Source organism: Eucalyptus grandis, chromosome 8 (assembly GCF_016545825.1).
Source record: "Eucalyptus grandis isolate ANBG69807.140 chromosome 8, ASM1654582v1, whole genome shotgun sequence".
Taxonomy (NCBI): domain Eukaryota; kingdom Viridiplantae; phylum Streptophyta; class Magnoliopsida; order Myrtales; family Myrtaceae; genus Eucalyptus; species Eucalyptus grandis.
The window spans coordinates 20,424,004-20,438,867 of record NC_052619.1 but is presented as its reverse complement, the minus strand read 5'-3'; the positions used below and the strand labels follow the sequence as shown (position 1 = coordinate 20,438,867).

The window sequence follows — 14,864 nt, the reverse complement described above, 5'->3', positions numbered from 1 at the left end:
GATGAGTGTCAATAAAGCGACGTCCCACCAAGACAAATCTGAAAATTCTCTATAATATTGCAAAATCTTGGGTCTCCCCCTTGTCAGTGAAGAAGACTCTCTCTCTTCGTCTTTTCAAAATTGGCTTCTCTCTCACCTTCGCTCCCAATCCACTGCATCCTCCAGTGCGTCACTACAGCATAATAAATAGACAGATTCATTCAACTATTGAAGTGTATTAAGTCACATCGAAATTCTGGCGACACTAAGTGGAAAGCTTCTGATTACAGCTAAAAGAGAATGCAAAAATTCGTTGCCTTTTTGACTTTTCAAGTATGTGTCACTTCCTATCTCACCTAAACAATTTTTTAACTTCGTCTAAACTTATGTTGGGAGAATTTTTTGTATGGAGAATGAAATCATTTGCTAATATCTTGTAGACAAAGTTAGAGAGGTGCTAAAGCTTGTGACCAGGAAATGGAAGATCTTGCTAAGCTATTGACTGCAGAGCAGTCACTTCTCATGTTTGGCAGAAGATACGACTATGCTATAGCTTTGGAAGGTTTTTTGACACAAATTGAAAGCTCTTTCTTTTGCGCCTTATTCTTGTATTATGATGGTTCTAAGTGCTGCATTTACCATCTTATTGTGTAAATTGAATTTTACATATGACGTAGTGCATTTCTTTTAGGGTGCCACAAGATGTTGTAGCGACTGGTGGGAAGTGCTATGTCTTGAAATGGGTTACAGGTGACTATTGCACTTCATTTAGAACTTTTAATGTCTGAATTTTTTCTATTAACCTGTTATTATTTGGAAAGGCAGTGGGATTGGCTTTCTTATCAATTTTAAGGCCTTCAATAAGCCATATTGAATTTCCTGACCTGTTGAGAGTAATTATTTTATTTTATTTTTTATGTTATAGAAATTTGAGTTGACTTTAAATGTTAGTAATTATATGTTTCTAGAAACCGTGGGTGTTAAGTGTAACTAAAGAAGCAACAGGTTTAATGTGGAAAGCCAAGAGCCAAATTAAAATTCCTTTGTCAAAAGGTAGGTGGAAACATGTGATGTTTGGGGAAATCGCTAGTTCAGGTGAGGTGTAAACTGACCTAGCTGGAAGAATTGGTGTACGTGCCATTTTTAAACTAATATTCCATTTTCTTCACTGAAGATTCTTTTCAGGGTACATGTTAGTTCAATGAGATGTGCTATTTGCATTTATATGTTATTGTAGTCGAAAATTTTCTCCAATATCATAGTGACCATGAATTAAGTCCGGCCTGTTTTCTCTTATAAGCTGGCTTAGTTTAATGGAGGCTGTCTTGATGGTAATGGTGGAGTTACCTTGTAGAGTTCTTGAATGAGAATATGCTTTTCCCCCCTTTTTGTGGTTTACTGGAGGATGGGAGAAGGAAGCTCCTGAATTTTCAATTGGGCATTACTAGATGAATCTGTTTGCCGATAGCCATCTATGGCAATTGGATTTAGAAGCGGGTGGTTTATTTGCAAAATTAAAACTGAAGCTTGTCTATATTTCGGATAGCTACTTTAGGAGGTTCTTAGAAATGGTGCTAGATTATCAAATCAAAGAAGTCCATTCTATTAGTTAATCATATTTCGAATATACAATTCGGCTCTCCCTAAATACCAACAAAAGCAACACCTTGTATGAGTCATTGGTTGGCTCAAAAGGACATCTTGATACAATATGCATACTCCCCCTCAATTGGTTCTCTTCATAGCGATATGTGCAATATCAATCAATATATTTCTCTACAACCCACAATCAACACCCAAAAATCATTCCTTAAACAAGCTTTACAAACAGAATCACATAACCTTTCACAATTCCATTTATCAAATAAAATGCATTTCATAAAACATTTCGCAACCAATACAAATAGCTTTTGGCAATTCCCTTCGCAAAACACTTAACCAAAGCATTCATACATAGTCATTTCAAACTACTTCATAGACTTTCCAATGCCCTTTCAATCAACTAAAAAGATAGTAAAAGTTCGATTTAATTTATGCAAGAAACATGCTCTCAATAACTCATACTATATTAAAACACTACCATTTTCAAAATATGAGTTTATAAATTTGTAGAAGAAATAGTACCATTAAGTTTGGGAAAAGACGAAAACCAACTTATAATGGTTTCTCGTACCAACGAACTTGAATTCTTATTAATTAATCAAAAAATGATATCAAAAATTGAATAATACACCGTTCTAACGAATGACTCGACTAATTACATTTATTCTATGATAAAACAACATCCATGCACTATTGAATAAACTCGTCTATAGTAAACAATATCCTAATGTGTAACTAGCATATAAAACTTTAGAATTTCATTTCAAACAAATCATACTTTGAAAATGAGTTTCGTTGAATCCCACAACTCTATAAAACCCTAATCTACGATATTCATATATATCCACAGTTCAATAACTCCACAATAAATCCTCATAGTCCAAAATCGACATAACTCCCAATTTAAGACCCAATTTCAAAAGCTACTCCGATTAAACAAATAATAAGCTCGAATACTTAACTGGCGTTACAATTCACAGTCAATTTGGCCGTTGAATTGTCCAGATCGAGAACGCGCGAAATTTTTCCCATTTTATCCTGTTTTTTTCTTTCTCGCGGACGAGCTTCCTCTCCTCTTCTTTTTCATGTTTAATCCGCCGCTTCGCTTCACGAGCAACCACCATCTAGAGATGTTATATGAAGATGGGCTGACTCTTGGTTTATAGAAGACATGGGCTGGGCTTTGGACTTAACTAAAAAATATAATGGGCCTTAATACTACACGGACGACCCTTTCGATTCTTTCTTCTTCTTTTTTTTGAAACAGACCCTTTCGATTCTTTCACCGGCGAGCAATTGTTTGAAAATTTGTCATAGCGATTATCTAGGCCTATTGTTATAAAGAAACAAACATAATCGAATGAGAGGATTTGTTAACACAATAATTATTTTTACATTTTCTATCATTAGCTCATCCTACCAACACATGCAACCTGCTTATCTATCACTAGGAGTGCCATTGACGTGTCTACTCAATAATATCACAAAATGACCATTCACAACGTAAGAGGAATCAAAGGTTGTCATTAGAAACATATAGAGGAATGCCATTTGATATTCCCTCCTTTCATGATATAGGTCTACAACATCCTAATAAATAAATAAAATATTAAAAAAAAAAAAAAATCATTTGTGGGCATTGGTTATCTTCCTCTCAAGTGGGGCATGCTTATAGATCATCATTAGGTCGCCACATAGAGGTTTTTCATTCCTTGTTCAAGATTGAGATGCACTCTCGACAAGAGTATCAAAGGGCTAGATGTTCATTTAACTTGACAAGTACATCTTTCTTGACGAGGGGGAAGTCATCAATTCGACAAAATCCAAGCTTGGTGCAGATTTTATATGCACAGTTTAAGCAGGACAGCAAGTATGATAATATTACGCGGAATACCCCATCTTCTGTCCGTTCCTGTGGGGGCGATAGGAGCGGAAAGAAGCCCTGCTAAAGGCCCTTCCAACTAGTTGATCCTTCAGAATTATGGAAATGATTGCATCAAGCATCTCAGACAACTCATTAACTTGTATCTTTCATTTGTCAAGTACGCCCTGTTCCATTCAAATTTTATTGAAATCCTTGTCTTACTACATTGTGTAATCCAGTACTATCCTCCAAATCAGTTTATTTTATGTTACAACATCAGAGAGAGCTCCTGCATGTCTTATTCATTACTAGACATTCCTACTTTCCTTTTCGATGTGTACTATGTCTCACTCACGTCCAGTTTCTTTATGATGTCTCTCATGAATGCCTTAATCTTAAAGTTCCCAAAAAAGTTCTATTGCTAAAAATATTGGTTACCGTATTTAGCATTTAGTAGGGAACTTCTTTTTTTTTCGCAGTGGTGGACTTTGATTGATGTATCTTGTGCTCCATCATGAGATGTGAAAGGAGTCTGATGGAGGTTGGAAGAGGGGGATTGTATCACAAAAAAGGCAGGTTATTAAATGTGCAAGATTGATGGAATTGATCGAGTATCTAAAAGACTGCTAATATTGGTTTTTGCCATTAAAGATATGTCTCGAGTGATGATTTTCACGTTAGTCATATATTTCTAGAAAAATATAGTCCCAAGGCAAATTATATTGTGTTTTGATTTCCTTTGTCATTATGATATTTAACTCCACATATGGTCCAATTTGTAGACATGGAGAGGCCTCGTGTATTCGAATTGGAAATTTTTTTAATGTCAACTTGATTCGAGCTCTCCCTGGACACAGACAAAAGCAAAACCATAAGCTCCACATTGGACCTTATGTTGTTAATTTTTGGCTTAACACCCTAAAAATAAAAATCGGTAAAATTGTAATAAATTTATTTCAAATTAATTTTTTAACCATTAAAAATCCCAAACCGACTTTCCTTTGACAAATGCCACATATATACTAATTTAGAATTTTTTCATGATATTAATCCTTAATTTTTCTTCCCGAGGTGTTCCGTATTTTGTGTAGGTTTTTCAACGGTCTCCTCCGTCTCCGGCCACCTCGAGCCTAACCTCCCCGTCTCCCTCCGCCGTCGCCACTGGTTGAGTTGCCAATGCCGAGTCTGAGGAGAGAACTGCCATGCGGAGTTGCAGATCTGCAAGTGGACCACCGTCGCTCGCGGCCGTGGATAAGCCGCTGTCAGAGGAGAGAACTGCCACGCGGAGTTGAAGATCTGCAAGTGGACCACCGTCGCTCGCGGCCGTGGATGAGCCGCTGTCAGAGGAGCCAGGGTTGTGGATCTGGAAGTCGTTTCTAGGGTGTGTGTTGGTGGTGGGCACCCTGTAGGACATTCGGGGCCGTGTCATCCAGGACCGATTCCCGATTCCGGCACAAAGCGCATACATGCTCGACTGTACAATGCAAGAGCAGCGAGGCTGCCGGTGGGGGAGGACGGAACCCGTGGACGAAAAAGACAAGAGGACCGTGAAAAGCAACACTAATGAGAAGAGATAGGGAAAGAGTGAAAGGGGCACTGGACCAACAAAGACATGAAGGAAGCCACCGACAGCGAGACGGCAAGCACCATGAGAATGGGGAACGCTCGGGCACAACGATCGGGAACCAACGACAGGTGAGCAACGAGCGCCAATGCGCAGTAGAACAGAAGAGAGAAAACGGCGAGAGAGATGGCGAGAGGGTGGGTCTCGAATGGTGACGCGGGATTTCCCTGGAATTTCACCTGGACGAGGTTCATCAGCACGGGAGGGAGAAAATATTGGGTGGTCCGGGAGCTCCACGTCCGGCCACTCACGAGGTGCCGTGTGGAGGGGGTGGGCCTTTTCGCTCTCTTCGAGATCTCTTCCCCTCTCTCTCCTCTTCCTAGCCTGCCGCGCGCTCTCTCCTCCTAGCCAGCACGCTCTCTGAACATTTATTGCGGCTTAAACATTTCTCTTTCTTTCTCAAACGAAGGAAAGAGAAGCCCGTTTGTTCCTCTGTCCCTCTCCATTTCTTTCCTTTCGAAATTTTGAATCTGAAATTTTCTCTCTCTCCGCACTCGTTGCTGCTCCGCCGTGCATCAAGCGGCCGTTCCCCTGCCGTCGCCGACGAGCAACATTACGGCCGCCCCTACTCCGGTGCTCGCTCGCTTCTCTCTTCGGGCTCGTTGCTGCTACGTCGCTCGTTTCGGCGTTCCCGGGATCGCAGATGCAGCACGCGGAGGAGAAGCAGGCCTCTTCAAGCTCCCCTCAACGTCGGCGAGCGTCGCCCGCCGAGCGAGACCCCACACACGGAAGGCTCGGAGGCGAGGTTGTTGCAGAAGAAAGGTTGAGCCCCTCCGCCTCCGCTGGTTGCTTCCATCGCCCGCCACCCTGACGCCGACGCCGCCGACGCCGCCGACTCTCCTCCGCCTCCCTCTCGCGACGTCCGCTCTGCTCTCTCTCTCTCTCCCCCCTCCGCGAAGTCGTGCCTCTCTTCCAGCGAAACGCGACGCCGACAGCCCTCCACCTCCGCCTCCGCTGGTTTACTCCGACGCCAACGCCCCTCCGCCTCCCTCTCGCGACCTCTAGTCCGCTTTTCTTCTTGTTCCCTCGCCCTTGGCCTCCAAATGCTGATGTTTCCGGTAGCAGTAAGTTCTCCAAGTTAGTTGAGTATTTCCGGTTGGTGGGACGTGTAATGGCTTAAGCTCTTCAAGATGGACGGCTTTTGGACCTGCCAATGTCTCCAACGTTCTATAAGCTTGTGCTTGTCTGATTAGTTATGGAAGTGTACTGTTATGCTTTGCCGATCATGGTCGCTGCATATGATTTTCATGCGCACTTCGGATACAGTTCATCTTCTCGATCTGGTTTAGTCTCTCTATTTTTTTTTCCTTTCTTTTTTTAGTTAATTTATTTTTGTTTGTCCTCGTAAAGGACGTTGTTCTGGGACTAGACAAGCGCCTCGTCCAAGAAGCCTGCTGTGTCGTTTGTCATTTTGTCCCCTTTTGGTCTAATTTCGAGAGAAACCGTCCACATGGTCAGAATGCACTGCTGGATAGCGTCTTTTGGACTGGAATTCTGCTGTTTCTATTCCATTTTAGCCCCCTGATGTATCAGAAAAGTTCGATAATCCAAAGGGCTGCCTTTTATTCTTTGGCTCTCTTATCTTGGTGAAGTAACACAGTTACTTGGCTAAAATAAGGAAAAAGGAAATAAGAAGAGAGAGGTGGAAGCGTCGTGACAATGAAATTGGCCTTTGTTCAGTGTACTTTAATCGAGACAAATCTTATTGCTAACGGTCGTGGACATTATCTAAACTCGCTGCGAGTTGTTTTAATACCTGAGCTTCTGGGTGAAACTAGATATCCTTTGTGGGGCGAAAGTTTAACCTTATTGCTAATGATTGCTGGACTTAATCTAAACTCATTGAGGGGTCAAAGTCCATCTTTTCTCCGAGATTCTCTGAGAAATTAATTCAGCAAAAATACAAGATGAGAGTATTTCCGTTTCGAGCAGCATTAGGATTCCTTTTTTGAGATATACGAATGTTAAGCAGTGGTTTATATGTTCACTGTCAAGTTTAAATGCAGTTTTTGGATTGAAGGAAATATCATTACGTAGACCATGCTTATTCACCTTGAATCCATTTGTACCATTGAATCTATTGCGCCTCATTTGTAAATTCTATCCCACTAGATTAAATACTGCATTTTTATATGTGTGCATGCATTACCCAACATTTCTTAACTTGGAACGTATTTTTGTGCAGGATTTTTCTCGTTTATTCTGTTAAACAAACCTTCTGTGTGGCTGTTCTACTTTGTTATATTTGTGCGATGGATTGTTTGACATCTCCATATTTCAAGTCTTGCTCTTGAATATCCCTCAACCAAGTTCAAGGAACTCACTGTTGATTGTATTATCATCAGAGGTTGATGCCACAGACTTGAATTTGGAGGAATCTTTTCTTACTCATGCCGGAATAGCGCACACGCGGTAGGCGACTCATGGAGAGCCTGCTCCTAGGAATGGTCATCCTCAGAGCTCTGGTGCTGAAAATGAATTTCTGGTTGTACACAATGGGGTCGTCACTAATCATGAGGTTGGTTAAGGCTTAACTGGCAACTATTTGGACTATAGTATACTTCTATTTATATTCGGGTTGCATTTTGCTATATAAATAATGGAAGCTTTCTTTCACCTTTGAGATGGGTTAGCTTTCAAATTTTCATGTAGGCTGAAAGTTCATCCTTGTCATTGATTATTGCAACGTTGCGACAATGTAATGCTTACATCTCCCTAGGTATTGCAGATCATATTGTGTGTTTGGATGATTTTATGCCATAAATCAGTTTATGCATCTTAGAGGTATTTAATCTAGACAACTACTCTTTCTTAGAATGTGAGTGAAGGCATAGCTGCTGACTAGAGGCAGAAGTTGATTCAATCAACGAAGCTTTATTTGATTGGTCTAGTAAGGGGTGTTATGATTAGGTCACATTAGTCATCATTAATAATAAACTGAGGCCAAGGCTTATCCTTCTGTCATATTATCATAGACCTTTCATTGAAGCCTTCACAAAGAACATGCAGATTCAAGTGTGTATAATTAGCAGCAAATGTCCTGTGTACCACAAGGAACCTTGCGACCGGCTGTGGACCTCATTTTACCCCCAATGAGAAGCATTTTTAGAGATCAAGATGCTTTCCTAACAAAACTATATGATATGCTCTTAATTTATATGGTATTCTGTCTGTGATGATTCTGTAAAATGGTGTACAATCTCAATGGTATTTCTCTCTAGCTTAAAACTAATGAAGAAATTTTGCCGGTAGATTCTTTTGAGGTTCTTACCTTTTCATTTACACTTGCAGGTCGTGAAGCAAACGCTAATTCAACATGGGTTCACATTTGAATCTGATACTGACACTGAAGTGATTCCTAAGCTTGCCAAGTATGTTTTTGATAAATCTAATGAAGATTCAGGTAATATCTTATATGCAATGAAGATCATCATTGCATTTTAATGAGCTTCTTACTGAGTTTGTGTGTGAAGAAAAGGAAACCTCAGTCAACACAATTTCATGTGACACTGAAATTAAAAAAGATGTTGAAGTTAATCATTTTAGATTTTTTCTTAACAATCTTCCAATTCAAGCTATACTAATCTATGGATTTTCAATTGAATCTTGTGTAACTATATGAAGGTTGTAGTTTCGGAAATCTGTCCAACTCCTTGTAAACACTAAAGAGCCATCTGATGGATAAAGCATCTGTGACATCTTTCATTGAAAGTATCATTTATGTATGTCAGGCCCATGTTGGCTCAATACTTTTCCCAACAAATGTAGGGCTTAAAACAAATTGTATTCGTGACTCATTTTCTTTCTGATGGGCCTCAGTAAATGGATACTTAATTCTGCAAAAGCATTTTAGCTTTGAATGACATCATTTTGAGCAAAATTTGATTCTATTTCTACAATTGTTTGCTTGTAGTGAATTAACTGGCGGTATGGCCACCAATGGGATTGTGCTAAAAATATATACATATTCCACATAATTTGCTTTGTGTCTTGAAGTGTGCTATCATGTTACTTTACCCCAGAGAACAGTGTTCAGTGACATTATATTTATGAATGGTATATTATTTGGACTGCAGGTGACACTGTCCCATTTAGTCAAGTTGTTCTGGAAGTCATGAGGCATCTTGAAGGAGCCTATGCCCTTGTTTTTAAGAGCCGGCATTATCCTAATGAATTGATTGCTTGTAAGCGTGGTAGTCCATTGCTTCTCGGTGTCAAAGTAAGTTCCATTTAAAACTTGGGTGGTACTTGCAAATGAGTTACTTTTGATCACATCTCATGAATCATTTTCTATTTTCAATTGCTGTGTCCTTTCACCTTCACTAAAATATGTGCCGTTTGTGTTCTTCTAGAACGGAGTCTATTAACCATACTTCAATCAAATGTTTCTTATGATACAATGTTTTCTGCGAAGTGTTGAATAGCATCCATTTTGCTTGGTATAGACAGTATATTGAGTTTTTACTTTGGGTCTTAGAGTGCCTTGGAAATGGTAATCTGGATGCAAATTAATTTCCTATCAGAACCAAGAATTGGAATAGCATTGTTACTGCTGTCCACCATGGCACATATTTTTGATCTTGATACAATAAGTTTGAGAAAAGCTTGTGGTTGTCTATGGTGGTGAACTCTTACTTCATTTTTAGGTCTCCATGATGTGTCAACTGTAGCGTAGGCTTAGGAGTTCTTTTTTCGAATGTGTAGTTGTTCATTCCTGTGTATATCTTAACTATGCATTTTCCTCGTCAAATTTTTTTTTTTTTTTTTGTTCTTGTAATTTATCATAATTGTAACATAGTGATTAATTCATTCAGGAATTGACAGAAGAATCAAGCAAAGGATCATTATTTCTTGATGACAAGTACCCTTCGCAGAATGGGAATCCCAGGGAACTGTTCTTATCGAGTGATGCAAATGCTCTGGTTGAGCACACAAGAAAAGTTTTGATTATTGAAGATGGTGAAGTTGTTCATTTGAAGGTAATTACATAGTTGTTTTCAGGAAATTATGTGTATTCTTAGCCTTTATGGCATGGGCTGCCTTATTGGTCTCTTGATTTTATGTTTAATTGATCTACCAAATGTATCTTAGTTGTTAAGATTTTAGGGGTGGGGGGTACTTCAGTTTAACTTGAGTTCTATTGATTTCGTCTCAGTATCAAATTGTGAATATCCACTGGACTGCATAGCAACACAGTAAAATATGCTCAATATCACTAGTACTAACCACCTATTTAGTTGTACTGAAAACCTTTCGGCTTAATGTCACCAGAATTCTATTTGGCTTGACTCTTGCATATAGCTGAATAGCAGTTTTGTCCTTGTGCATTGGAGGAGCATGTTGCCCGCAATGGAGGTGAACTTTATTGCGGAAAGTCTTGCTATATCACCTCAATCGAGGGCTGATAACTATGATCGTTTCTTTCCAGAGTATTTTAATAACACAGTACTCATGAGAAGCCGAATGCTGAATTTATTCTACTAATGCTGGTTGCATCAGGATGGAGGGGTATCTATCTTAAAGTTTGATGGTGACAAAGGAAAATACGGTGTACTTTTCAGGCCAGCATCTGTACAACGTGCACTTTCTGTTCTCGAGATGGAAGTTGAACAAATAAATAAAGGAAGTTGCGAACATTATATGCAGAAAGAAATTCATGAACAGCCAGAATCCCTAACAACCACAATGAGGGGCAGACTTACTGAAGATGAAGCTATGATGTAGATGAGGTGGAACTGGATGGGAGCATCTACCTTTCTGTTTCCTTGATTTGTTTTATGCTCTAAGTGTTTGTTTTTGCATTAAGAGTTCCAAAATTCTCTCTATGATTTGGCATTTAGTTCTAAACGAGAGTACGTTTTTAAGTCTCAACAAAAACAAAAGAAATCAATTTTATTTGATTGAGCCTCCTACATGCTGATGCTCACAATTTTGATAGCCATACCAACATTCTTAAGACCAAAGAGTCGGGCCAGAAAAGGAAGGGGGGGGTGACCTGGTGACAGGGGAGCCAGTGAGCGAAACCCCGGTGAACAGAAGCCGCGTTCTTCATGTGGAAATCAGGATAGGGCCGCTAGCAATTTGAGTTGGAAAAGAAATGGTTTTAATGCATTTTTTTCTCTTTATCATTCGGGAAAGACGAAGAAAGTTTCAGGATGGCAAACGTTCTCTAAAATTTCTCTTAGACTCGAACCCATAGCTGATGATAGAACTAGATTATCAATCCTTAACTTTTTGAGGAATCCTTCATCAGTGGTGGTTGTGAATGACTGACTTTTTTTTTTTTTCAATCTTTTTACCTTAGTTCCGTATGAGCAAGGCAGAATTTTGCTGTTTTTATTTGTTTATATATTCATTGCTTGTGGAGTATTTTCAGATTCCTGTTTTTCCTTTCAAATAGCCAGTTTTAGTAGATTTTGCTAATTCGTCTGACATGAGATAGTTTTTAACATTTGGGGTGCAGTTGTTGGCATATCATCTCACGATACAATGTTGACCAGCCTAGGAACCTCACAAAGAGCGTGACAACAGAGTAGAAGCCCACTAATAGATTTCTTCGATTATGTTTACCCGGCAATGAAATGGATAATGTCATGAGAATGTAAAGCATCTTTTCGACATAAAATCTACATTCTGTTGATCATTTGTACTTGATTGAATGGGAGCCCCCTGCAAGATCTTTATTTATGATCAATTAGGAAAAATTGTCGCAACCCACTTTTTGTGCGTTCGGCTCGTTATGCAATTAAATTACTAGTCAATTTGCCTCGAAGTGTCGCACTCATGGTACATGACCATTGTTTCATGATGGACATGACTTCAAGAACAGTGTCATTTGGGATGCTATGCAACTTAGAGTAATATGTTGCTCATTATTGCCTCCATCTTAATGGTCACAAAAAAGTTCTATTGCTGAAAATATTGGTTATCGTGTTTAGCATTTGGTGGGGAACTCCATTTTTTGTGGACTTTGATTGAAATATCTTTTGCTGCATCATGAGATGTAAAAGGAGTCCGGTGGAGATTGGAAGAGGAAGATTGTATCCTTATTCGGGAAAATAGGATCGATCGAGTATTTGAGATGTGATTTGCTTCTTTAGCTGTGACTGGTTTTGGGCATTACATAGGTCTCTCGAGTGGTGATTGTCATGTCGGTTGTCCAACTGTTAGTTAACTCCTGATTTGTGCATTTCTTGGGAAATAGTCTGAGGTAAATTGTATTGCGTTTTGATTTTCTTTTTTAGTGTGGTATTTAACTCCTGATATGGTCCAATTTGTTGACTCACATAGGCCTGTGTATCCAAATGGAAAGAATTTCAATATCAACTTGCTCTAGACCAGTTCATTTTATCAATTAATCATAAGTGGAACATATAATGTGACTCTTGCTAGATACCAACTAAAGGAAAATCATAAACTCCTATCGTCACTGTTATTCAATGCGACTCTCGCTAGACACCAACAAAAGCAAAACCATAAGCTCCTACTGTCTCTGTTAACGGTTGTCGAACGCAATGTTGTTATTTTTCTTCCCTACTCCTGTGACATTTTCCGGGGATGTGCTTGGGGTGGGCACCCTCTAGGACATCTGGGGCCATGCCAACCTGGACCGATTCCTGATTCCGGCACAAAGCTCACGCATCCATGACTGTACAAGGCAAGAGCGGTGGGGCCACCAGTCGGCGAGGACGGAATACCTGGACAAAAATAGATACAGTCTTGTGGTGAACCCTTACGTAAAGGTTTCGAGCGAGACGGCGCAAGAGGATCACGACAAGCAACACGAATGACAAGAGATAGGGTAATGATTGAAAGGGGCCCGGGACCAACAACGATGCGAGGGACGCCACTGAGAGCGTGGCGGCGAGCATCATGAGGATGTGGAACGGTTGGGCACAGCAAGCGGGAGCCAACGACGGATGAGTGAGGAGCGCCAGTGCGCTGTAGAACAGAAGACAGAAGACGGCAAGGAAGGTGGCAAAAGGGTGGGTCTCGAATGGGGACTCTTTTTTCCGTTCGAATTTCACCTCGACGAAGTTGACAAGCACGGAAACAAGGGAGGCGAGAAGGGCGTGGGGGGAAGTGAAGCCAAGGGAACCTTGGACGTTTGTGTCGGGACGACGGGTGGTCGGCATTGGGGTCAGCTTCTTGAGGATCCAGAGTCCTATGTAGAGGATGATTATCGAAATGATTGGAGAAAAAGATGGCCAGAGTGGGAAGCAGAACTCGGGGATTTTAAAGTCGAAGTCTAGGAAGGCCAGGCAGTTTCTGGGTTGTTGCTTGGGAACTGGACGACCCTCCCCACGTTCTGTCGTTTCTTTGGTCTGACAAAACCCCGTTGACGAGCGACAGCGACATGCCCTTTTGAGAGCGCATTTAAAGCGCCTTACGGTCCCGCGAATGAGCACGTCGTCACGCCCTACGTCGGCATACTCGCTCTCACGGCGGGCGGACTGCGGACACGTGAAGCTCGCCTCGCCGAAACTGATCCGAAAGTTTTCTCCAATAGGATTAATATCCTGAAATGATCTTTTGTCCCATAAAGTCATCCAACTTTAAGTTCACTCCCAATTCTACCCTAAAATCTTTAAGTCCAATCTCAATTTTCCCCTTAACTTTTTTGTTTTATAAATCTATCTCCATTGACCCTTGGTCTAAAATTCTTGAGCGAATTGTTCGAAGGGAGCTTCTCGAACATGGGCTCTTCGACCGCAAGAGATTGAAGACTCCCAAGCATGAGAGATTGAAGATCGAGCCTAAAATTGAAGATCCCTCATGAGATGGAAGAAAGACTCTTAATAGTATGAACAATTAAAGAAAGTCAGCCTAAATTTGTCTAATTTTTGCCCAAGTACAATGTGCAATAAGACGCCATTCAGGCTGATATGAAAATTCATCTCTTTTAGGAAAAAAAAATATAGCAATAACGTGAAAGGTAGCGTCATTAAGGGCAATTGGATGGAGGGTTAATGGTAGCAATTATGGATTCAAGTAAAGGTTTATGAATTTTTATAGGAATGAATATAAAGTTGGTGATTTTTTTTATAAGAAAAAAACGTTTTAAGGTACAATTAGAACAAGATCAAAAGTTGAGGGCTTTTCATAAGGAAAAGAGTGGCTTGTGTTCTTATCTTGGTTGTGTTTTCCATGGTCTCAAAGGGTTCAGCTCCATCTTTCTCAAAGCTTCGATAATACGGCCTAGCCTCTTTGGACTAAAAAACAAGTGGGTGCAATCAGTTGAATCTATTTCTCTTTTCTTATGCATGTAGAATTATGTACCTGGTTCAAAAGCAAAAAAAAAAAAAAAAGACTTTTGTGAAAGAATTGAGCTGTGACTTCTCTAATTCGCTTGGGTTCCCAGCAATAAAATGTGAGTTCTTTAGTACTGTTCACACATTTTGTTTCATAGAACGATATAGGGAGACGACCACTTAGCCTCCCACATTAGCCTCTTGCCTCACCTTGTGATCTTGTGATTGAGGGTGTGGCCGCACTCCACCATATCAGCATAATCCCTCTCCACTCGGTGAGTGACACATGGAGCCATGTCCCACCGGTATAGATCTATACTCTCTAATATTTCAAAATTTTGGTCTCCCTCTCGTCTTCTCTCTTCTTCTTTCCAAAATTGGCTCTCTCTCGCCTTCGCTCCCAATCCGATGTATTTTCTAGCTCGTCGTTGCAGCATAATAAATACAAATTCATTCAACTATTGAAGTGGGTTAAGCCACATCAAATTGTGGTGAGACTGAGCGGAAAGCTTCCTAGTACAACTAGAAGAGAATGCAATAATTG

General features: G+C 40.3%; 1 protein-coding gene across 1 annotated transcript; it reads left to right on the top strand.

Annotated features, from left to right (window-relative positions):
- Window positions 1–7,492: 7,492 nt before the first annotated feature.
- On the top strand, window positions 7,493–10,793 carry LOC120286380 (glutamine--fructose-6-phosphate aminotransferase [isomerizing] 2-like). The gene is made up of 5 exons (XM_039299719.1): window positions 7,493–7,534; window positions 8,361–8,472; window positions 9,146–9,288; window positions 9,884–10,048; window positions 10,569–10,793. The coding sequence occupies exons 1-5, from the start codon at window positions 7,493–7,495 to the stop codon at window positions 10,791–10,793; spliced, it is 687 nt and encodes a 228-aa protein (XP_039155653.1).
- The last annotated feature ends 4,071 nt before the right edge of the window (window positions 10,794–14,864 follow it).